The sequence below is a fragment of the Chiloscyllium plagiosum genome, chromosome 25, assembly GCF_004010195.1.
Source record: "Chiloscyllium plagiosum isolate BGI_BamShark_2017 chromosome 25, ASM401019v2, whole genome shotgun sequence".
Classification (NCBI taxonomy): Eukaryota; Metazoa; Chordata; class Chondrichthyes; order Orectolobiformes; family Hemiscylliidae; genus Chiloscyllium; species Chiloscyllium plagiosum.
In genome coordinates, this window is record NC_057734.1 from 23,005,551 (window position 1) to 23,028,940 (window position 23,390).

The following is a 23,390-nucleotide window of genomic DNA, read 5'->3' on the forward strand; positions in this document are numbered from 1 at the left end:
GTTTGCAGTGTGACGTATATAAAATCATATACACATTCTCGAGTGAGAATGTAACTTTTAAAAGAGTTTTGTGATTTATATATGAAAGAACTGAAACCAACATGGTCATTCTAACAGATGAGAAACTAACAAATAATCCAGTTTCAGTTACATAATTTCAGTTACATCACACTGTAACCTTTTGCTATAAATGCTGCGTCTTACAATCTTATACTCCACAACCACCTGATGAAGGTGCGGTGCTCCGAAAGCTAGTGCTTCCAATTAAACCTGTTGGACTACAACCTGGTGTTGTGTGATTTTTAACTTTGTACACCCTAGTCCAACACCAGCATCTCCAAATCATGAGGAACCATGTACAACAGAAGAAGCCACTCATGGTGTCCATTAAATAAGCACCTTATATATTTCCCCACCAGAGAAAATAATTTCTCCCTATTTGCTTTGTGCAATTGCTTCGACATTTTGAACATCTCAACTATATGACCAGCTCCAGTGAAAATGTGCCATTCCCCTCCTCCTCCCTGGAACAGGGCAGCAACCGCTTGGCCACACTCGGGCGCCCCACGAAATGCCTGTAATTAATTCTTGACAGTCCTGATTTTTCAGTGCATTGCCTAAATTTGATATTTAAAAAAGTTGATTATGTAAACTTGTAACGTTATTTCGGAATGCGGAACTGGTGGCCTATTTAGTACGGCGTGGGGGCAGCCAGCTGTAACGAGGGCCTGGGGTCTTTTCTTGTTGTCCATGTGCGGAGGGATCTGTTGGTGATGGGTGGCACGGAGAAAAAAAAGGTGCGGGGCCTGGGGAGAGGGGACAATGCGGGGAGGGAGAAGACGGTATCGGGCTGGGAACCGCTGTGTAAAACCTCTTTCAGACCCGCTGTTCGATTTTACTTTAGCGATTTAGCTGCGGCAAGAACGCGACTTTTTTTCCCGTCGCAGCCTCGGGCCTGGGCCTGGACCTGGACCTGGCAGCTGGTCTAGTAACCAGTAACCCCCCTCCCTCGCTGATTGGTAACTAATATCCCTCCCCCGCTGCCTAGTTGCTACTAATCTCTCCCCACACACTGCCTAGTTACTAGTAACCCTCCCTCCCCCACTGCCTAGCTATTAGTAACTCCCCTCCCTGACTGCCTGGTTACTAGTAAGCCCCCCTCCCCCACTACCTGGTAACCAGTTAACTCATCCTCCCCTTCCCCCACCCCTATTGCCTGGTAACCAGTAAAAAGCACCTCTCCACTGCCTAATGAGCAGTAATACCTCTGCCTGGTAACCAGTAACCTCCCTGCCCCTGCACTGTCTGGAAACCTGTAAGCAGCCACTAATGCCACCACTGTCTAGTAACTAGTAAAGCACCCTCAAATGTCTAGTAATCAATAATGACACCATTCACTATCAAGTACTCAGTAAGCAACCCTCTCCCCCTTCACCCAGCTGTCTAGTACTGAGTAAATCTCCTCACTGTGCCCATGGCCCTGGCAAACAGTTACTGTGCCCCCCACCCCCACTGTCTTGCAATCAGTAACCTTCCCCCAGCTATCTTGTAACATGTAACCACGCATACCATCCCCTGCCCCACCAATCTAATGACTGATAATACACTCCCCCAGCCTTCAGCTCCCAAATCTCTCCATGTGGCTGTATAATCACATTCTCTCCTTCCCTCCCACTGCCACAGATAGTTTAGTAACAAATTCTCTCTCTCTCTTCTCCCCCTCGCCACTCCCCTAATCTGTCATATCTTTTCCCCCACTCCACAAAGCACCCATTAGCCAGTAGAGAGTAACTGCTTTTTCATTTCACTTTTTACACTAAATCCTCTTCCCCAATCGGGTGGTATTATCACTCTCCCTTCAATGGTGTTGCCATACTGTTTCTGCTATTCTTACAGCTCCTGCCATTCTACAGTTGATATACTATCTGTGCTGTTGCAACTGAAACTCAAAGCTGAGATTTTTCTTCTGCTGAAAACTAAAATGCTTTCTTTTTCATCAGTATGAGCGAGGAGCTGCCACAAACTACATTACTAGAAATAAAGCCAGGAAGAAGCTGCAACTTAGTCTTGCAGATTTCAGGTAAAATCATAAAAACTGAAAGAACTGCAGATGTTGTAAATCAGAAACAAAAACAGAAATTGTTGGAAAAATTCAGCAGGTCTGGCAGCACCTGTGAAGAGAAATCAGAGTAAACATTTTGGGTCCGGTTCTGAGAAAAGGTCCTGAGACTGATCCTTTCCAGCAATTTCTGTTTTTGTTTTGGGTAAAATCATGTTTATTAAATGTGTAGAGCAACTTGTGTGTTTGGAGGGTGAATGTTATTAAGAAGATTGCATTAAATATTTCCTGTTGAATTCAATTTTAGGTTGTTTAAAAGAGATGGCTACTGGAGTAGTAGATCATTGACGTTTATTTTTCAAAATTTGCTAGATTCAGGAAAGGTTCTGTCAAAACTGGAAAGTTGGAAGCATAACCCCACTTCAAAAAGGAAGGGAGGCAGACGGGAAGTATCAGCATGATTTTGTGAAGGGGCAATTGGGTTTAACTTATTTACTGTTCTTTTGAAGAAATACACATAGATAAAGGGGAACCTTTAGAGATACTGCACTTTGATTTCCAGAAGGGATTTGACAAGGTGTGACATACAAGGTTGTTGCACAAAGAATGAGCTCACGTAGGGAAGACCATTAGCAGGAATAGAAGATTGATTGGCAAGCAGAAAATCGATTATACATCAGTGTGTGATGAGTGAAGGAGGGATCTGTGCTTGGATCTCAGCTTTTTACAATTTACATCAATAATTTTACTGTCACTGGAAAAGCACAGCAGGTCAGGCAGCATCTGACGAGCAGGAGAGTCGACATTTTTGGCATAAGTCCTTCATCAGGAATGTGGGGGTAGGGGGTGCTGCTGAGAGATAAATATGGGGGTGGGGGAAAGGTAGCTGCAGGTGGGGATGATAGGTCGGAGGGCAGGGTGGAGTGGATAGATGGAAACGAAGGTGGACAGGTACGACAATTCAAGAGGGCGGTGCCATGTTGCAGTGTTGGATCTGGGATGGAGTTGGGGGCGGCAAGAAAAATGGTGAAGGCGACATTGATGTTGTGTGCTTGGAGGTTCCCAAGGCAGAAGATGAAGCGTTCTTCCTCCTGGCATCAGGTGCCTTGGATTTGGTGGTGGAGGTGGCCCAGGAGTTGTGTGTTCTTGGCGGAGTTGTTGGGGTCGGGTGGCCAGGGGCTTTGAAGTGCTTGGCCACAGGGCAGTGGGGTTAATTGGTGCATGTATCCAAGAGATGTTCCCTGAAATGTTCTGCAAGTTGGCGTCCTGTCTCCCCAACGTAGAGGATACCACATCAAGAGCAACGGCCACAGTAGATGAGGTGTTTGGATGTGCAGGAAAGTCTCTGCTGGATGTGAAAGGGTCCTTTGGGGGACTTGGATGGAGGTGAGGGGAGAGGTGTGCATGCAGGTTTTACACCTCTTGCGGCAGCAAGGGAAGGTGTCGAGAGTGGAGGGTATGTAGATGGGGTTGTGGACCTAACAAGGGAGTCAATAATTTTAGATGCAGGGAACGAGAACACAGTTAAATTTGCAACTTTCACAAGGATAGGTAGTAAAGTGTTATGTAGAGGTCTTGAGGCTACACACAGATATTTGGTAGTAAGATTTTTTTTTAAAAAGCTGAGTATTACATAAACAACGAAGAATTCCAAAGTGCAGTGAGATCTAGGTATTCTAGTGAACGTGAAACAAAAAGTTAGTGTTCAAGTACTGCAAGTAAATAAAGAAAATCGAATGCCAAATTTTATGAAAGTGTGAAATTTTATAAAACATAAAAATAAGGATAAAAACAGAAAGAACTGCAGATGCAGTAATTCAGAAACAAAAACAGAAATTGCTGGAAAAGCTCAGCAGGTCTGGCAGCATCTGTGGAGAGAAATCAGAGTTAACATTTCTATTCCATTGACCCTTCCTCACTCGACCTGAAACATGAACTCTGATTTCTCTCCACAGATGCTGCCAGACCTGCTGAGCTTTTCCAGCAATTTCTGTTTTTATTTATGTTTCAATCATGCAGGTCATTAGCGAGACCACATCTTGAATAATGTGCAGTTTTTAGATTAGATTCCCTACAGTGTGGAAACAGGTCCTTCGGCCCAACAAGTCCACACCGACACACCGAAGAGTAACCCCCCCCGACCAATGCACCCAACACTATGGGCAAATTAGCATGGCCAATTCACCTGACCTGCACATCTTTGGACTATGGGAGGAAACTGAAGCACCTGGAGGAAACCCACGCATACACTGGGAGAATGTGCAAACTCCACACAGACAGTCACCCAAGGCTGGAATTGGCCTCCTCATTTAAGGAAGAATGTAAATGCATTGGGGGCTGTTCAGACTGAGATACTAGAGTCATAGAGATGTACAACATGGATACCAAGAATGTGTTATTTATCCTTTTGAGGGAAGGTTGGATAGATTGGGCTCTGTTTTGAAGAGAGTGACATTAATTGTTTATGTAAGATTCTGCATACTTTTGACAAGGTGAATGTGGAAAGGATATTTCTAGTTGGAGAGTCAAGGACTAGTAGGCACTGTTTTAAAAAATTAGGGGTCATTCTTTTAAAGTGGCTAGCAAACTTGCGACCTGTGATTTTTAAATTCTTTGCTTCTGAAGCAGGGTCACTGGATTTTGTAATGATGAGTAGTTAGATTCTTGTTTTGTAAGGGAATCAAGGATTATTGGAGGTAGATAAAAACATGGAATTCAAAACATTTAAAAGACCATCCATACTCTTTTTTGATTGAATGGCAGAAAGAGGCAAGCAGCCAAATGGCCTCCCTCTGCTCCTGATTCATGTGTGTGTTTGTATCTAATTATTAGATGGTTCAGCTAATGTTTTACCTTTCATTAATCAGGATAAGTGACATTACAAAATAGCATTGAAACTGCTTCTGGAATACTAGTCAACATGCTATTGGTAGGGCATTACACTTTGAAAAATACCCTCACAGAAAGTAACGCAGCTCCTGGAGGAGAAGCAATTGGATAGAGGTACAAAGTCTTTGCATTGTCCTTCTTTTGACTTTTAGAGGAGATGTATGGCACAGTGTCTCTGTAGTTAGCACCACTATCTTTGTAGCAACAGGGACCTGGGTTCAATTCCAGACTTGGGTGATTGTGTGAAGTTTGCACATTCTCCCTGTGTTGACATGGGTTTCCACCAGGTGCAATGGTTTCCTACCACAGATGTGCAGGTTAGGTGGATTGGACATGCTAAATTGCCCCATAGTGTACAAGGATGTACAAGCTAAATAGCTTAGCCAGGGTCATTGTGGGGTTATGGGGATAGAGTGGGGTCTGGTCCTGGGTGGGATGTTGTTTGGAGGCTTGGTGCAGACTTGGGCTGAATGGCATTTTTTCACTTTATATACTATTTGTGTTTCTGAAGGTTATGTGGAGATCTGACTACAGTTCAGAATTCATCAGAATGTGTATTGTTTCAATTGGGTTTCTTAATTTTAACATTGGAGAGTAAAAGGAGGTCACAGCAATAGGGAAGAACAGTGGAGGAATTTGAAAACGAGGATGGGAATTTTAAAACAGGCATGTTACTGGAGCAGGAGTCAGTGAAAGTCATCTGGTATGATGGATGGAAAGTTGTGAATTCGGATATTGGTTTGAGCTTAAGATTTTAAAAATTAGAATCCCTACAGTGTGGAAACAGGCCCTTCGGCTCAACAAGTCCACACCGACCCTCTGGAGAGTAAACCACCCAGACCCATTTCCCTACCATATGTTTACTCCTGCCTAACGCACCTAATGTACACATTGCTGGACACTATGGGCAATTTAGCATGGCCAATTCACCAAACCTGCACCATCTTTGGACTGGGAGGAAACCGGAGCACCCGGACGAAACCCATGCAGACACTGGAAGAATGTGCAAACTCCACACAGACAATCGCCTGAAGCGGGAATCGAACCTGGGTGCTTGGCGCTGTGAGGCAGCAGTGCTAACCTCTGAGCCACCGTGCTGTGCAGGACAAAAATGCGTGGATGGCAAGGCAAACCCTACATTACGGTAGACAGACATGATCTAGTGTTTCAACAGCAACTATTGATGAAAGACCATCGATGAAAAGTTGGGTTATTGAGCCATGTAGTTTCCTGCTTATTCATTGTATTTCTGCAGAATAGTTTCAATGTGTTTGCTTCATTTCTTTCAACAGGCGACTATGCATTTTGAAGGGTATTTATCCTCATGAACCGAAACACAAGAAGAAAGTTAACAAAGGTTCAACAGCTCCACGCACTTTCTACTTCTTCAAAGATATCAAATTCTTACTGCATGAGCCTATAGTGAATAAATTTCGTGATTATAAAGTAAGTTTACATTCTCTCTTAAGTTCATTTCTTATCGAATAGCAAGTGGAATATGCTTATTTTATAAACGTTTGGCATAAGATTGGTAGTTTGTTAAGCTGAATGAATCTTAATTCTGTGGCAAGTCTCCAAAGGTTTATTTGTGACCATACTTTTTTTTTATGGCTGCTGCATTGGTTTCTCACTGAATCACTTTGTTTTTTTCCTCAGCATTTGGTTGAAAATTGTAATTGAGGAGAAATGAAGCTCAAAATCATAAGACTTGTTTTTAAGTTTTCTTTTCAAATTTGTAAGTTGGAAATTGGTTTCTGCGCATCCCTAAGACATATTTGCTTTGTTGGGGATGGGGGGGTGGTGTTGCTTGGTATGAAAACTGTAGTTGAACGTGTTCAAAGCACAACTGTAATTTGTGTTTTTATTGGACATTTTTTCCTGTGGTTCACGTGTCTTTAAGACATCTGTAGTTTTTATTATAAATGCAAGTTTAAAATATTTTGCTCTCCAAAAACTTGAGATTTTGTTTTAATACAGTTCCCTCTAACTCACCAAAACAAACCTGCCCCAGCTCTGAACTCGTTTTCTATTTCTCTATAATGTCCCCATGTAGTCTCTTCCTGTCCAAGAAATCCTGTTCCCATTCCTTTCACCCCACTTGCAGTAAACTGCTGATAAGCCTGATTACTCCAGAGGCACCCCTGGATTGAAGTGTGAATAATTCCCCTTTCAAAGTAGCCATCATTAACTTCTTAAAATATACCTTCTTGACAACGCTAATCTTGTAAATATTGCTCACTTTCAAACATTTATTTCTCTGAAATTTATAGAGGGCATTCTATTTCAGTGATCATTGTGCATTACCCCTTCTCTGCTTCTGCAACCTCACAAGTAGTTAACCACATCACCCTTTTCCAATATCCTTTTTATTCCCTCATCAAGCTCTGAGATTCCAGCCATTTAATTACATTTGTCCAGTGTTATGATCTTGCCAAGGATTTTTAAGGAAGAAATCTGAACACCAAGTCAAGCAGCAGAATTACCACTGTGTAATTCCACATTTTTAAGCAAAATTAAACTTTATTGTGTGCAAACCTAAACTTAAAAGCAAATAGTACTAACTTAACACGGCAGGCTATTAAGGACCTATAAAGTGGGTCCACTTTTTTAAACCCCCACCCCCAAAAAAAACTTCCCTAAATCTTTTGAAGGTTCATTCATTCATTTTTGCTGGGACCAACCAAAAAGGTATCTTACAGCAATTCGCAATTTCCTTTAATTCTTCTTTGTATTCCAATGATGTTTTATCTGGGTCTTTTTTAGCTTGTGGCTTTGCTACCGTCCATCTTTTCTTTTACTGACCTTTCAGCTGTATTGGGAGATTCAGTAATAGTAATAACATTGTGAAGGGAACATGGTCATTATCTGGCACTTGTGTTGTGCACATTATTTCCCACTTGGCAGCCCAAGCTTGAATGTTATCTAGATTTTTGCTGCATATGGGCATGGATTGTTTAAATATCTGAAGAGTCACGAATGGTGCTAAACATTGTGCATCATCAACAAACATCTCCAGTTCTGACCGTGTGACAGAAGGAAGGTCATTGATCAAATAGCTGAAGATAGTTGAGCATAAGACATTGGGCTTTTGTGGTGCAGTGGTAGTGTTCCTATCTGTGAGCAAGGAGATCTGGTTCAAATCCCAACTGTTCCCAAGGCGTATATGACAAATCTGAACAAATTAATTCATAAAATCTACCCTGGAATGGGATGTGTGCCTTCTTCCAGGAGGTCTGCATTAAAGTCCTAGTTACCCCACAGCCATGTCATAACATGTTTGATCCGGTTGCTTTAAAAATCACAACCCTGAAGACCTCCTGCAGTGAGGTCCTGGCACAGAAGTAATTGGCCTTCCACAATGTACTTTTGTCTAATATCCAGTGTTTGGGGTGCAAAACCTTCTAATTAAACATTGAGAAGATTGAAGGTACTGTCTGCGATTTCCCACGGCAAGCTGTTGCCACTGATTGCATGTTTTCAGTCTCCATAACCCCAGATTGCACTGGAGTTTTCACAGCACCAGCATTCTTTTTGACCCAAATTGAACTTCTGATCTTGTAATCTTCTTACTGAAGACACTGTCTATTCGATGCATCTGCTGAAACATTCAACAGTGACTTTGGACTAGTTGAGCCTTGAGGTAACAATGTTTTCCTTGTCAACTTTCTGCACACCACTTTGTGTAAATTTCAGAGTTTGTAACACACTGTCCTATATTTAATCGTACATCTATATCATTCCTGGAATTGTAGAATCCCTACAAGTGCTGAAGGAGGCCATTCGGCCCATTGAGTCTGCAACGACCCTCTGGAGAACGTCCCACAAGACCAATCCACACTCTGCAAACTCACATGGGGTTTTACCTTTGTTTCCAACCTAACTTGCACATCCCTGGACACTACGGGGCAATTTTTTAGCATGGTCAGTCCACCTAACATGCACATCTTTGAACTGTGGGAGGATACCCATGCAGACACAAGGAGAATATGCAAACTCTACATAGTCACCCAAAGCTGGATACTAACCTGAATCTCTGGCATTCTGAGTGCAACCCTAATTAGTTATCCCTCATTAGCTCCTGGTCTCTGTTTCTAGTTTAAGATGCTCAGATTTTTTTATACAATCGTCTCTGGCAACTCCGCTCCCTATCATCATCATCATCATCCCTTTATACACAACCTTCCGAAAAGTCCTTCCACCTCTCTTCATTTTTTCCAGTATTAAGTGCCATGGCATTCTTTCATTCACCGTATGATATTCATTCATTAGAACATAGAAAAGTACAGCACAGAACAGGCTCTTCGGCCTATGATGTTGGGCTGAAATTTATTCTTAATATAAAATAAAATAACCTAACCTACGATCCCCTCAATTCACCGCTGTCCATGTGCCTGTCCAGCAGTCACTTAAATGTCCCTAATGACTGTGCTTCCACCATCACTGCTGGCAACACATTCCATGCATTCAAAACTCTGTGTAAAGAACCTACCTCTGACATCTCCTCTATACCTTCCTCCTAATCTTAAAACTATGATCCCTCGTGCCAGCCAAACCTGCCCTGGGGAAAAGACTCTGGCTATTGACTCTATCCATTATCTCATTATTTGTATACCTCAATCAGGTCACCTCTCTTCCTCCTTTTCTCCAGAGAGAAAAATCCAAGCTTAGTCAACCTCTCCTCGTAAGACAAGTCCTCCAGTCCAGGCAGCATCCTGGTAAACCTTCTTTGCACCCTCTCCAAAGCCTTCATATCTTTCCTATAATAAAGCGACCAGAACTGGACATAACATTCCAAGTGTGGTCTCACCAGGGCTTGTAGAGCTGCAGCAAAATCTCGTGGCTCTTAAACTCGATCCCCCTGTTAATGAAAGCCAAAACACCACATGCTTTCTTAACAACCCTAGTTATATCTACCATTGTATCTACCATTTTGGAGTTTAACTAGACATCGATAATTTTTTCCAGTAGTTTGTCTAAGATGAGTTATTTATTCTGTTGCAACCCTCGAAAGACCTTTTTTACAATATGGTCACAATTACTTTAATAGCAAAGTACTGAATCCTCTCTGTAGGCAAACTTCAATATAAATAAAGGAAGATCGGATCCAGGAATTTTTTTTTTGACATTTACTTCAATTTCTGTTTCATTTATAAAACTCTATGGTGGTTAAAGCACATTCGGTGGCTATTTCACAGGAAACACTTTATTTTGTAATTTGGTCTATTAAACTGATATGAGAATGTAAAGCTGTAATCTGTCCGGTGGCCCACTGGTTAGTACTGCTGTCTCTCAGCGTCAGGGACTTGGGTTCGATTCCAGCCTCTGGTGACTGTCTATGTGGAGTTTGCACATTCTCCCCGTGTCTGCGTGAGCTTCCTCCCACAGTCCAAAGATGTGCAAATCAGGTGAATTGATCATGCTAAATTGTCCCATGTGTAGGTTAGGTGCATTAGTGAGGGGTAAATGTAGGGTAGGTGGGTTACTGTTCGGAGGGTCAGTTGGGCCTAAGAGTCTGTTTCTACACTGTAGGGGTTCTGTGATATGGTTATGTTTCTTTCAGGTATTTGTCCGGAAATTACGGAAGGCCTATGGAAAGGCTGAATGGGAAACAGCTCAAAAGCTTCAGGAGAATAAGCCTGTGTACAAGCTAGATCATATTGTCAAAGAAAGGTAATTTCTGGATCGACTCATGTTCATAACAGTGAACTCTGTCATTTTCATTATTCCTACTTTACATTATATGCATTTCAAATGATGAAAAGTGTGCTGTTTTTAGTTTTTGGGTGCATTAACTGTGGTAAAATTCAAAATGCTGATTGACAGCTTCTCAACAGTTAAGTGGATGTTATATTCCATTTTTATTCTGCTTCCGTAGGCTAAAAGATTAGTATGATAGTAATTAGGAACTTCACAAATTTTCAAAAACATTTTTTCAGATTGTTAGACTCTGGTCTGTGCACATATATTAGATTGCCCTTAGAGGATCTCAGATTAAATTTAGAAATCACTATCTACATTTTCCTCCAGATATGATAAACTTGCATTAATTTATATTTTGCTGAAAAATAGAGAAAATGCTCTCATCGGTTTAGAATCGCAAGAGTACCAAATCTCAAAGGGAACAACAATTTATTCTGCATGAGACACCAAGTTGGCTGGTTTGTCCTAGATTTCTCCAAATGTAAGGACATATGAAAGAACCAAAAATAAAGTGAAAGATTGGATTTTGCTATCATATTTTGTATTCAGTCTGAGTACAAGAGATGTGCTCTATGTGCCTCATACCTGAGATCAATTTGGACTTCTAAATTTTTAAAAAATAATATATTTCTGCAGGGAATAGAGAAACGCATGGACAAACTATGGTGTTGAAATTTTCATTGCCATTTGAAGGTTGTGGATAAGGTCAGAGTGTTCATTAGGTGACTGTGCTGCAACAGAAATGAGATATAAAGTTGATGAGTCCAAAAGATGGGATAGTGCATATATTACAATTAAACTTCCATTTATTTTAAAAGAAACAAATAATGTGTTTAATCACAAATGACCGAAATAAAACTTGATTTTTCTTCTTGTCCCTGACTCATGCCAGCAAGCATCCCTTCTTCAAGTATCTCTAAAACATGTTTGAATCAAGCATCTTTCTCTTTGTGAAATAATTCTATTAGTTTTATAATAGTGATGGAAAAGGATAGACCAGATGTAAAAGTTGAAATTCTAAATTGAAGGAAGGCTAGTTTGATGGTATTAGGCAAGAACTTTCAAAAGCTGATTGGGGGCAGATGTTCACAAGTAAAGGGATGGCTGGAAAATGAGAAGCCTTCAGAAATGAGATAAAGAGAATCCAGAGAAAGTATATACCTGTTAGGGTGAAAGGAAAGGCTGGTAGGTGTAGGGAATGCTGGATGACATGAGAAATGGAGTGTATGGTTAAGAAAAAGAAGGAAGCATCTGTCAGGATTGAATGAGTGAATCCTTAGAGTATAAAGGCAGTAGGAGTAGACTTAAGAGGGAATCAGGTGGGTAAAAAGGGGGCATGAGATAGCTTTGGCAAATAGAGTTAAGGAGAATCCAAAGGGATTTTACAAATAAACTAAGGACAAAGAAGAACCAAGGGAGAGAATGAGCCTTTTAAATTTAGGCAAGGCAGCCTTTGTCTGGAGCCGCAGGAGATGGGGAGATACTAAACAAGTATTTTGCATCAGTATTTACTGTTGAAAAGGACAGGGAAGATATAGACTGTAGGGAAATAGATGGTGACATCTTGAAAAATGCCCATATTACAGAGGAGGAAGCGTGTGATGCCTTGAAACACATGAAGGTGAATAAACCCCTGAACAGGTGTACCCTAGAGCTCTGTGGGAAGCTAGGGAAGTCATTGCTGAGATATTTGTATCATCAATAGTCACAGGTAAGGTACCAGAAAACAAGAGGTTGGCTAACGTGGTGCCAATGTTTAAGAAGGGTGGTATGGACAAATTAGGGAACTATAGACCAGTGAGCCTGATGTCGGTGGTGGGCAAGTTGTTGGAGGGAATCCTGAGGGACAGGATGTACATGTATTTGGAAAGACGAGGATTGATTAGGGATAGTTAACATTGCTTTGTGTGTGGGAAATCATGTCTCACAAACTTGATTGAGCTTTTTGAAGAAGTAACAAAGAGGATTGATGAGGGCAGAACGATGGACATGATCTATATGGACTTCATTAAGGCGTTCGACAAAGTACCCCAGCAAGGTTAGATCTTATGAAATACAGGGAGAACTCTCCATTTGGATACTGGCTCAAAGGTAGAAGATGGAGAGTTGTTTGTCAGACTGGAGGCCTGTGACCAGTGGAGTGCGATAAGGATCAGTGCTGGGTCGACTATTTTCGTCATTTATATAAATGATTTAGATGTGAGCATAAGAGGTGTGGTTAGTAAGTTTGCAGATGACACCAAAATTGGAGATGTAGTGGACAGCAAAGAAGGTTATTTCAGATTACAACAGGATCTTGATCAAATGGACCAATAGGCTGAGGAGTGGAGTTTAATTTAGATTAATGCAAGGTGCTGCATTTTGGGAAAGCAAATCTTAGCAGGACTAAAACACTTAATGGTAAGGTCCTAGGGAGTGTTGCTGAGCAAAGAGACCTTGGAGTGCAGGTTCATAGCTCCTTGAAAGTGGAGTTGCAGGTAGATAGGATAGTGAAGGCGGCATTTGGTATGCTTTCCTTTATTGGGCAGAGTATTGAGTACAGGAGTCGGGAGGTCATGTTGCGGCAGTACAGGATATTGGTGAGGCCACTTTTGGAATATTGTGTGCAATTCTGATTTCCTTCCTATAAGAAGGATGTTGTGAAAGTTGAAAGGGATCAGAAAAGATTTACAAGGTTGTTGCCACGGTTGGAGGATTTAAGCTACAGGGAGACGTTGAATAGGCTGGAGCTGTTTTCCCTGGAGTGTCGGAGGCTGAGGGGTGACCTTATAGAGGTTTATAAAATCACAAGGGGTATGGCTAGAGTAAATCAACAAAGTCTCTTCCCTGGGGTGGGGGAGTCCAGAACTAGAGGGCATAGGTTTAGGGTGAGAGGGGAAAGAGATAAAAGAGATCTAAGGGGCAACGTTTTCAGGCAGAGGGTGGTACGTGTATGGAATGACCTGCCAGAGGAAGTGGTGGAGGCTGGTACAATTGCAACATTTAAAAGGCATCTGAATGGATACATGAATAAGAAGGGTTTGGAGGGATATGGGCCGAGTGCTGGCAGGTGGGACTAGATTGGATTGGAATATTAGTCAGCATAGATGAGACTGAAGGATCTGTTTCTGTGCTGTACATCTCTGACTGTAATAGCACATTTAATCATAGTACACAGTTGCAATACAGCATATCTGCTATCCAGTTTAAACTGTGTGCATGACAAGGATAGCAGTCCAATCAAATCTCTTAAATGGTCTGTTTCTTCCCTGGATGCAAAATCATCTTTCTGTCAAGACCAGACCCACTTTATTGAGATGCAGCAACACTTTCCACAAAAAAATTGTTCATTCAAAGTCACTCCTAAATTGTTCTGCTTAATGTCTAACTATATACACTTAAAGACCCCAAAAGCCTGACTACCAATCTTAAACTGCTTTTTAGTTTCATCTATCACACATTATTCTAATTTTGAAGAATGTCCATCTCTACCATTGACCTGTATCATGGAGAAACTGGCAGGCATCTTTGTGATATCAATAAAGTATTGTGGGTATGCTTTAAGCTGAAAGCAACCTATATTCAGCAAGATGAAACTAACTGAGAAATGCCATACCCTAGCTGTATCAGCCAGTCCCTAAACATTTGTTCAAATTCCCATAGCTTCCCTTTCTCCATTAAAGTTTCCACTAATGTTGTTTTTCACATCTTACTGTAGACCAAGTAGATCTAGTTGCCATGGCTATTAAGTGCAAGGTGGAATGTTTTTTCTTCATTGTAGCTTGTTGCTACAATTTTATCCAAGCTCACTTTAGGCTGAGGTGGCCTCATTTTTCACATACGTTACAGTTTATAGCCAATCTCTTCTATAGGTTTAGCATACTCAAACTTCTGTAGTTTTTAGGATTTTTTGTGTGAGTAGCTGTCTGTGCAAATTGCCAATGTAGTTTTAAGAGAATTCAGTTAAACTCTTATCACTGATTGCTAATCTCATCTAATAAATATATTCATTGGCGATGTTAGGTCTTGTGAAATGACTACAATAACGTCGTATCATGTTCTGAGGAAGAGTCCTATCTGACTCAAAATGTTAACTATTTCTGTCTCCATAGATGCTGCTAAAATGTTAGAGCTGCTAAGTTTCTCCAGCACTTTGGTTCTTTTTGTTCCAGTAATGTTCAGGTTATACAAACTACATCCACTGGCTTCCCAGAAACAACTGCCTCGCTCTGTTCCATATCCAGTTTTAATTTGAGTTCTTTTCATAGATGGTCTGCTCAACAGTAAGGGGATTTCACTTTATATCTGTGTTGATTAAGACCATTTATCCTTATTTTCAGGGAATTGTAACACCTTGTATTGACTTCAGCATGTTGACAATCCCAAATCTGTAACAAGTAGCATTCTCAAATTTCTTAATCTTGCTTCTGCTGCTAGTGAGGTACAGAAGATAAGGGAACAACTGAGAAAGGGAGGGAGGGCAATCAATGCAGGACTGAGGGCATGCAATAGATTAAACAAGGTAAGTGAAGTTCTAGTACAGATTGAAATTGGATGATATTGTGGGTATTACAGAGATGTGACTGCAAGGGGATCAGAGCTGGGAACTGAATATCCAATGATATGTTCTGTGGAAAAGACAGACAGAGGGGGCAGGGGTTGCCTTGTTAGTAAGGAATGAAATTAAAACAATAGCAAGAAATGATATAGGGTCAGAAGGTATAGAATCTATGTGGGTAGAGTTGAGGAACAACAAAGAATAAAGACCCTGCTGGGAGTTGTGTACAGGCCTTCTGGCAGTAGCAGGAGGTGAGGAAGAAAATAAATTCAGAGATAGAAAAGGCATGTAAGAAATGCACTATTACATTAATCATGGTGACTACAATATGCAGGTACACTGGGAAAACCAGGTTGGTAGCGAGTCTCATGAAAAGGAATTTGTGGAATGTCTGAGATTTCTTTTGGAGCAACTTGTGGTAGAGCCTACTGAGGAACAGGCACTTCTGGATTTAGCAATGTATAATGAGACAGACTTGATTCGAGAGCTGAAGGTGAAGGAAACCTTAAGGGGTAGTAACTATAATAAGATAGATTGAATCAGATATAATGGTATTACAGCTGGCCAGAGTTATTGGAAGGACAGCCTAGTAGAGAAGACAATGGAACAGCAATGACAGGAGTTTCTGGGGCTAATTCAAGAGTCACTGCAGAAATTCATCCCAAGGAAGAAGTTGTATATTATGGGGAGAATGAGGCATCAGTGGCTGACAAGGGAAGTTAGGGATTGCAGAAAAGCAAAACAAAAAGCATACAACACAGTGAAGATTAGTGAGAAGTCAGAGGATTGGGAAACCTTTAAAAACCAGCAGAGGAGAACTGAAAACCTAATAAAGGTGTGGGGAGAAGATGAAATGAGATTAAGCTACCTAGTAATATAAGGTGTAAGAGTTTTATTTTAAGATATCTGAAAATTGAGAGGCAAGAATGAACATTGGACCAGTGGAAATTGAGGCTGGAGAAGTAGTGATGGGTAACAAAGAAATGCCAAAGGAACTGAATAGGTACTTTTGCATCAGTTTCCACAGTGGAAGAAACCAGCAACAGAACTTCGAGAGTCAGGAGGCAGAGTGAGTGCAGTAGCCATTGCTGAGGAGGAGGTACTTGGAAAGCTGAAAAGTCTAAAGGCAGATAATTTCACACGGACTGAATAGACTACACTCTAGAATTCTGGAGGAGATAGCCGAGGAGATTGTAGAGACATTGGTGGTGACCTTTCAGGAATCACTGGAGTCGGAGAGTCTCAGCATGGAAACAGACCCTTCGGTCCAACCCGTCCATGCCGACCAGATATCCCAATGCGATCTAGTCCCACCGACTCCCACACCCCAGGGAAAATACTTTGTCTATTTACCCTATCCATGCCCCACATAATTTACAAACCTCTATAAGGTCACCCGTTAGCCTCCCATGCTCCAGTGAAAACAGCCCCAGCCTGTTCAGCCTCTCCCTATAGCTCAAATCCTCCGACCCTGGCAACATCTTTGTAAATCTTTTCTGAACCCTTTCAAATTTCACAACATCACCCATGTTTAAGAAGAGAGGGAGGTAGAAGGCAGGAAATTATAGGCCTTTGGCCTGACTTCGGTCATTGATAAGATTTTAAAGTTGGATTATTTAAAATGAGATTGTGGGATACTTTGAAATGAGAACTACAGAAACTCCATGGTGCAGGTAGGCTCCATTCAGCCCATCAAGTCTGCACCAGTCCTCTGAAGGGATCCCATCTTCCACACTATCCCCATAACCCCACATTTACCTTGGCTAGTTCACCTAGCCTGTACATCTTTGGACTGTGGAAGGAAACCATAGCACCCAATGGAGACATATGCAGTTTTGGGAGAATGTGCAGACGCCACAGACAGTCACTGAGGCTGAAATCAAACCTTGTCTTGGTGCTGACCACTATGCTGTCTGTGTGGTAAAAAAGGGCTGAATTGGCAGGGCTTCATTAAGAGGAGGTCATGCCTCACAAGTCTATTAGAACCCTTTGAGGAGGGAACAAGCAAGTTGGACAAAACAGAGCCAGTGGGTGTAATCTATTTGGATTTCCAGAAGGTCTTTGACAAGGTGCCACTTAGGGGGATGCTAAGTAAGAGCCCATGGTATTAGGGGCAATGTACCAGTATGGGTAGAGTCTTGGGTGACTGGCAGAAGGCAGAGATTAGGGATAAACATGTGTTTTTCAGGATGGTGGCCAGTGAGTAGTGTAATTCTGCAGGTATCGGTATTGGGACCTCAACTATCCACATTATACATTAATGATCTGGAGTTTAGAAGGATGAGAGGTTATCTGATTGAAACTTGCAGAATACTGAATAACATGGATAGAGTGGATGTGGGGAAGATGTTTCCGGTAGTAGGAGAGACGAGCACCCAAGAGCACAGCCTCAGGGTGATGGGACGACCCTATGGAAATGAGATGAGGAGGAATTTCTTCAGATGCGAGGTGGTTAATCTGTGGAACTAATTGTCGCAGAAGGCTATGGAAGCCAAGTCATTGAGTGTATTTAAGACAAAGATTCTTGATTAGTGAGGGAATCAAGTGTTATGGGGAGAAGGGTTGAGAAACATATCAGCCCTGAATTGGCTGAATGGCCTAATTCTTCTCCCATATCTTATGGTTTATTATTTAATGATTTTTCGGGGATATTTTACCAAATCCATTCCATACATTGAGCTGTTTTGGACAGTGGATGCACGTCCTCCATTGCAACTGAAACATTCATGACTGAGTTGAAGCTTCTTGTATAGTTTCCCTCTGCCTGACCTGTATCAGCATCCCCTTCTGAAACTTCCACAGTTTTGAAATCAGTGTTATTCCATTTAGGACAATCCTTTACACAAAGTTACATCCAAAGCATCTGTGAACATACAGGAAAGCCAATCCTGGTTTTCATTCTTCTGTTTCATTTTCCTCTTCCTCTAAACTTGCCCAAGGTACCTTTATACTCATGTCTCCTTTAGCTATTATTCACCTATCATTCTGACACTTTTGGGCTGTGTCTGGACAGCCTTGCATTTCTGTTGCTGTTAAATCCTCCATCCCATGTGTTACTGCTGAATGTCCCAGTTGAGCTACTCGGCCCACTGGGAATGAATGTTTTCTTTGCATTTTTTTTAAGGTTTCTGACATCTGTTCCAAAGGAATGTTTCTTTTGCAAAATTGAACACTCCAAGTTTATCCTCTTTGTGAGGCCCTAGATCAGTCTAATAATTTAATGGTAAATGCTGAATTAGGAATATTTTCAAGTAAAATTTTTCCAATCTCTAATGTAGTCTGTTTAAATTCAACTATATATTCACTGAAGAATTATCAAGTTGATCATATCTGATATGCGTTAACAGATTTGTTGTTTTTATAAATTTTGTCCTTAAATGTTCGTAGATTATCCAAACTTTATCAGTATCGAATTCTGAGCCTCTTATTTCTGAGAATACTTTACACCTGATCCATCTTCAAATAGGAAGTGACAAAGTATGGCTTTGGCACATTTTTCTTATGTTTTGGGTAAGGTTCATCTTCTCAAATCATTGGTGGGATATCATGTCCTGATGCTTTACATTGGGTTCAGCCATTCTTCTCAAACGTAACTCAAATTTATAGCTATTGTCTGAAAATAACACTTAGTTTCCAGTCTTCACCTTTACGCAAGTCTCTGCTACAAATGTAAAATCAGAGCCAAGCCAGTCAGTGAGACAGAAATCAAGATACCTCTGTTTGTGGATAAAGTTTATTAACAACTCAGTCTTTCAGCGCCTTCAACATATCAGTCTCACCAGTTCCCCTTTGTGCCTAACCTGCTAATTAATCCATCAATTAACTGCAATTATCTGCTGAACTACTTGTTGCATTTGAAGTCAGAATCTGATGAGATATCAAAGCGTGAGTAAGTGATTCACCAAAGCTTTCAATAGCAAAGCTCTGGAGATAGTGAAATCCCTGTATCAGGGCGGGATGAATTTGAAAACGTGGTTTGTATAAATTTATTGCTTTTTTAAAAATGTTTTTAAACTTTTTTTTGTTAGTGATTTATTTTATAGTGGTAGTACTTCAGTTTGAGCATGGAGTGGCACTGTTCCAGGTGGAATAACATCATTTCTACTACCTTGACCATGTGTACCCCTGATTCTTAAATTAACAGAGCATACAGTTTAAAGCATTTATAATTACCCCACATGATCTCCAGAACAAAAGCTGCTACTGTTTAGCAGACAGAACCACAGAAGACCAGCTTTCAGCAATTGTCAGCTTCCTCTTTGCACCGAAAAATAATCACGCTGTCCATGTTTTCCCCTTGGCTTCACATATTTGCTTCAAATAATTACTTAGACTTTTGAAAGATGTATTTATGGGTAAGTTTGCTTCCCCTGCCACCACAATTTTATAAATGTTATAACTCTATAAAGGATTTAAGTAAGAAAATAATTCAAATTAGTTTTTTAAATAAAAAGTGTTGAGTGAATTTGGTTTGTTTTGTTTATAGACCATAGAAAGGTACAGCACAGAACAGGTCTTTCGGCAAATGTGCACGTCCAGCAGTCGCTTAAATATTCCTAATGACTCTGCTTTCACCACCATTGCTGGCAGCACATTCCATGCATTCACAACTCTCTGCGTAAAGATCCTACCTCTGACATCTCCTCTATACCTTCCTCTTCATATCTTAAAACTATGACCCTTCGTGCCAGTCAATCCTGTCCTCGGGAAAAGTCTCTGGGTATTGACTCTATCCATGCCGTTTATTACCTTGTATACCTCAATCAGGTCACCTCTCTTCCTCCTTCTCTCCAGAGAGAAAAGTCCGAGCTTAGTCAACCTCTCTTCGTAAGACAAGCCCTCCAGTCCAGGCAGCACCCTGGTAAACCTTCTTTGCACCCTCCCCAAAGCCTCTGTACCTTTCCTATAGTAGGGCGACCAGAACTAGACACCATATTCCAAGTGTGGTCTCACTAGAGTCTTGGAGAGCTGCAGCAAAACCTCGTGGCTCTTCAACACAATCCCCCTGTTAATGAAAGCCAAAACATCATATGCTTTCTTAACAACCCTCTCCACTTAGGTAGCAACTTTGAGGGATCTATGCACTTGAACACCAAGATCCCTCTGTTCCTCCACATTGCCAAGAATACTGTCTTTAATCCTATATTCAGCATTCAAGTTCGACCTTCCTTCCAAAATGCATCACTTCGCATTTATCCAGGTTGAACTCCTGCCGTTTCTCAGCCCAGCTCTGCATCCTGTCTGTGTCGCACTGCAGCCTGCAATAGCCCTTGACACTATCAATAGCACCTCCAACCTTTGTGTCATCGGCAAATGTACTAACCCACCCCTCAACCTCTTCATTAAAGTCATTTATTAAAAACTACAAAGATCAGAGGCCCAAGAACAGAGCCCTGTGGGACACTACTGACCTCCAGGCAGAATACTTTCCATCTATAACCACTCTGTGCCTTCTGTCAGCCAACCAATCCTGAATCTAGACAGCCAAATCTCCCTGAATCCCATACCTCCTGACTTTATGAATCAGCCTACCATGGGGAACCTTATCAAATGCCTTGCTGAAGTCCAGATACACCCCATCCACTGCTTGACTTTTGTCAACCTGTCTCGTCACCTCCTCAAAGAACTTATTAAGATTTGTGAGGTATGACCTGCCCCTCACAAAGCCGTGTTGACTGCCTTTAATCATGCTATGCTTTTCCAAATAGTCATAAATCCTATCCCTCAGATTTCTTTCCAAAACTTTGCTGACCACAGACGTAAGACTGACTGGTTTGTAATTGCCAGGGATTTCCCATTCCCCTACTTGAAAAGAGGAACAACATTCGCCTCCCTCCAATCCTCCAGTACGACTCCTGTGGAGAGTGAGGAAGCAAAGATCTTTGCCAGTGGCTTAGCAATCTCCTTTCTCGTTTCCAGGAGCAACCTAGGATAAATCTGGTCTGGCCCTGGGGACTTATCGATCTTAATGTTTGCAGAATTTCCAGCACATCAACTTCATCAATCTTGACCTGTTCAAGCCTGTTTCCCAGCTCCTCAAAGTTCTCATTCACAACAAGGTCCCTTTCCTTTGTGAAAACTGAAGCAAAAATCTCATTTAGGGCTTTCCCCTATCTGCTCAGACTCCATGCATAAGTTCCCTACACTATCCCTGATCAGCCCTAACTTCTCCCTGATCATTCCCTTATTCCTCACATATGAATAAAATGCCTTTGGGTTCTCCCTAATCCTTCCTGCCAAGCCTTTTTCGTGCCCCCTCCTGGCTCTCCTCTATCCATTTCAGAGCTCCTTTCTAGTAAGCCTGGAATCCTCTAAAGCTGTGCTAGGTCCTTGCTACCTCTGCCTTCTTCCTTTTGACAAGAAGCTCCTCTGTTCTAGTCATCCAAGGCTCCATAATCTTACCCCATCTTGCCTGTCTCAGAGGAACAAATTTGAGCATCACTTGCAACAACTGCTCCTTAAATAGGTTTCACATGTCTGTTGTGCCCTTTCTGTGGATCAATTACTCCCAATTTGTACTTCCCTACTCTTGTCTGATAGCATCATAATTTTTTTCCCCCAATTAAATATCTTCCCTTAGTAACTACTCCATTCCCTCTCCAAGGCTATGGTAAATATGAGGCAGTTGTGGTCACTGTCACCAAAGTGTTCTCCCACCATGAGATCTGACACCTATCCTGGCTCATTGCCAAGCACCAAATCCAAAATGGCATCTACCCTCGTCGACCTGTCTACATACTGAGTAAAGAAACCTACTGAACATAGCTGACAAAAATGGCTCCACCAAAATCATCTGCACTGAGAAGGTTCCAGTCACTATTGGGGAAATTGAAGTCCCCCATTACAATAACCCTGCTACATCTGCATTTTTCCAAGATCTGTCGGCCTATGAGTTCTTCAATCTCCCTACTGCTATTAGGGGGTCTGTAGAAAACCCCCGATGAGGTGGGCTCCCTTACTGTTCCTAACTTGCACCCATACTGACTCAGTAGACAAACCTTCCTCAACAACCTTCATTTCTGTAGCTGTGATGCATTGTCTGATTAGAAATGCTACATCCCCTCCTTTTTCCACCTTCCCTGTTCTTTTTAAATGTTCTAAGCCCTGGAACATCTAGCAGTCATTCCTGCTTTTGTGAATCCCACGTCTCCCTTACAGCCACAACGTCATCGTCCCAAGTACTGATTGATCCATGCTGTAAGTTCATCACTCTTATTTCTGACCCTCCTTGCGTTAAAGCAGACTTTAACCATTTCCTTTGTTTTATCAGATGAAAAACCTTCCCAATAGATTCACTACATCCTGTCACTGCCCCATCGACAACTAACCCCCTCTCAGATATGTAACTCTGGTTCCCAGCCCTTTGCCAAACTAGTTTAACATAGTTAAACTTCCTGAACATAGTTGGTAGCTTTAGCTGGGTTTGACTGGGGAGGGGAAAAGGATGATTTGGTTACTATGTTCAGCTTTTCCTACTTAGCTGCAGCTTTATGATTGGCTGTGATCGATTTTCCTATCTATGCGTAATTGAACAAATATACTGTTTGTGTTTGACAAGTCAGTGAGTAAGACATTCATTTCCTCATGCACTACAGGCGTAGGCAAGATTTTTAATAATATAAATACTTTGGGAACATTTAAATAATCATGGTTTACTTGATACATCTTTTAAAGCAAAGCTTCATCGTAGAAGAGTTAGCGAATTGTCTTACTGTGTTCCTTTTGATGATCACTATCCCCATATGTCACTTTGCCAACCCATCACCTGAAAGCACAGTGGTTTAGTATCAACACAATGAAAATGGATTCAAGTTAGATTTAAAATCACATTGTGTGCTTCATTTATGTCTGCCTGATCACTTGATGTATCTATAAGACCATAAGACATAGGAGTGGAAGTCAGGCCATTCGGCCCATCGAGTCCACTCAGCCATTCAATCATGGCTGATGCGCATTTCAGCTCCACTTACCAGCGTTCTCCCCGTAGCCCTTAATTCCTCTAGACAACAAGAATCTATCAATCTCGGCCTTGAAGACATTTAGCGTCCCGGCTTCCACTGCACTCCGTGGCAATGAATTCCACAGGCCCACCACTCTCTGGCTGAAGAAATCTCACCGCATTTCTGTTCTGAAATGACCCCCTCTAATTCTAAGGCTGTGTCCACGGGTCCTAGTCTCCTCGCCTAACGGAAACAATTTCCTAGC

At 41.6% G+C, this 23,390-nt stretch overlaps 1 protein-coding gene across 1 annotated transcript in view; it reads left to right on the top strand.

The window, feature by feature from the left end:
• Positions 1-692: 692 nt before the first annotated feature.
• pes (pescadillo) overlaps positions 693-23,390 on the top strand; it is a 56,013-nt gene continuing 33,315 nt past the window's right edge. Inside the window, exons 1-4 of the mRNA XM_043715655.1 lie at positions 693-797; positions 2,001-2,080; positions 6,241-6,394; positions 10,509-10,618. Coding sequence (XP_043571590.1) covers positions 774-797; positions 2,001-2,080; positions 6,241-6,394; positions 10,509-10,618 — 368 coding nt within the window. The 5' untranslated portion in view covers positions 693-773. The remainder of the gene's footprint in view (positions 798-2,000; positions 2,081-6,240; positions 6,395-10,508; positions 10,619-23,390) is intronic.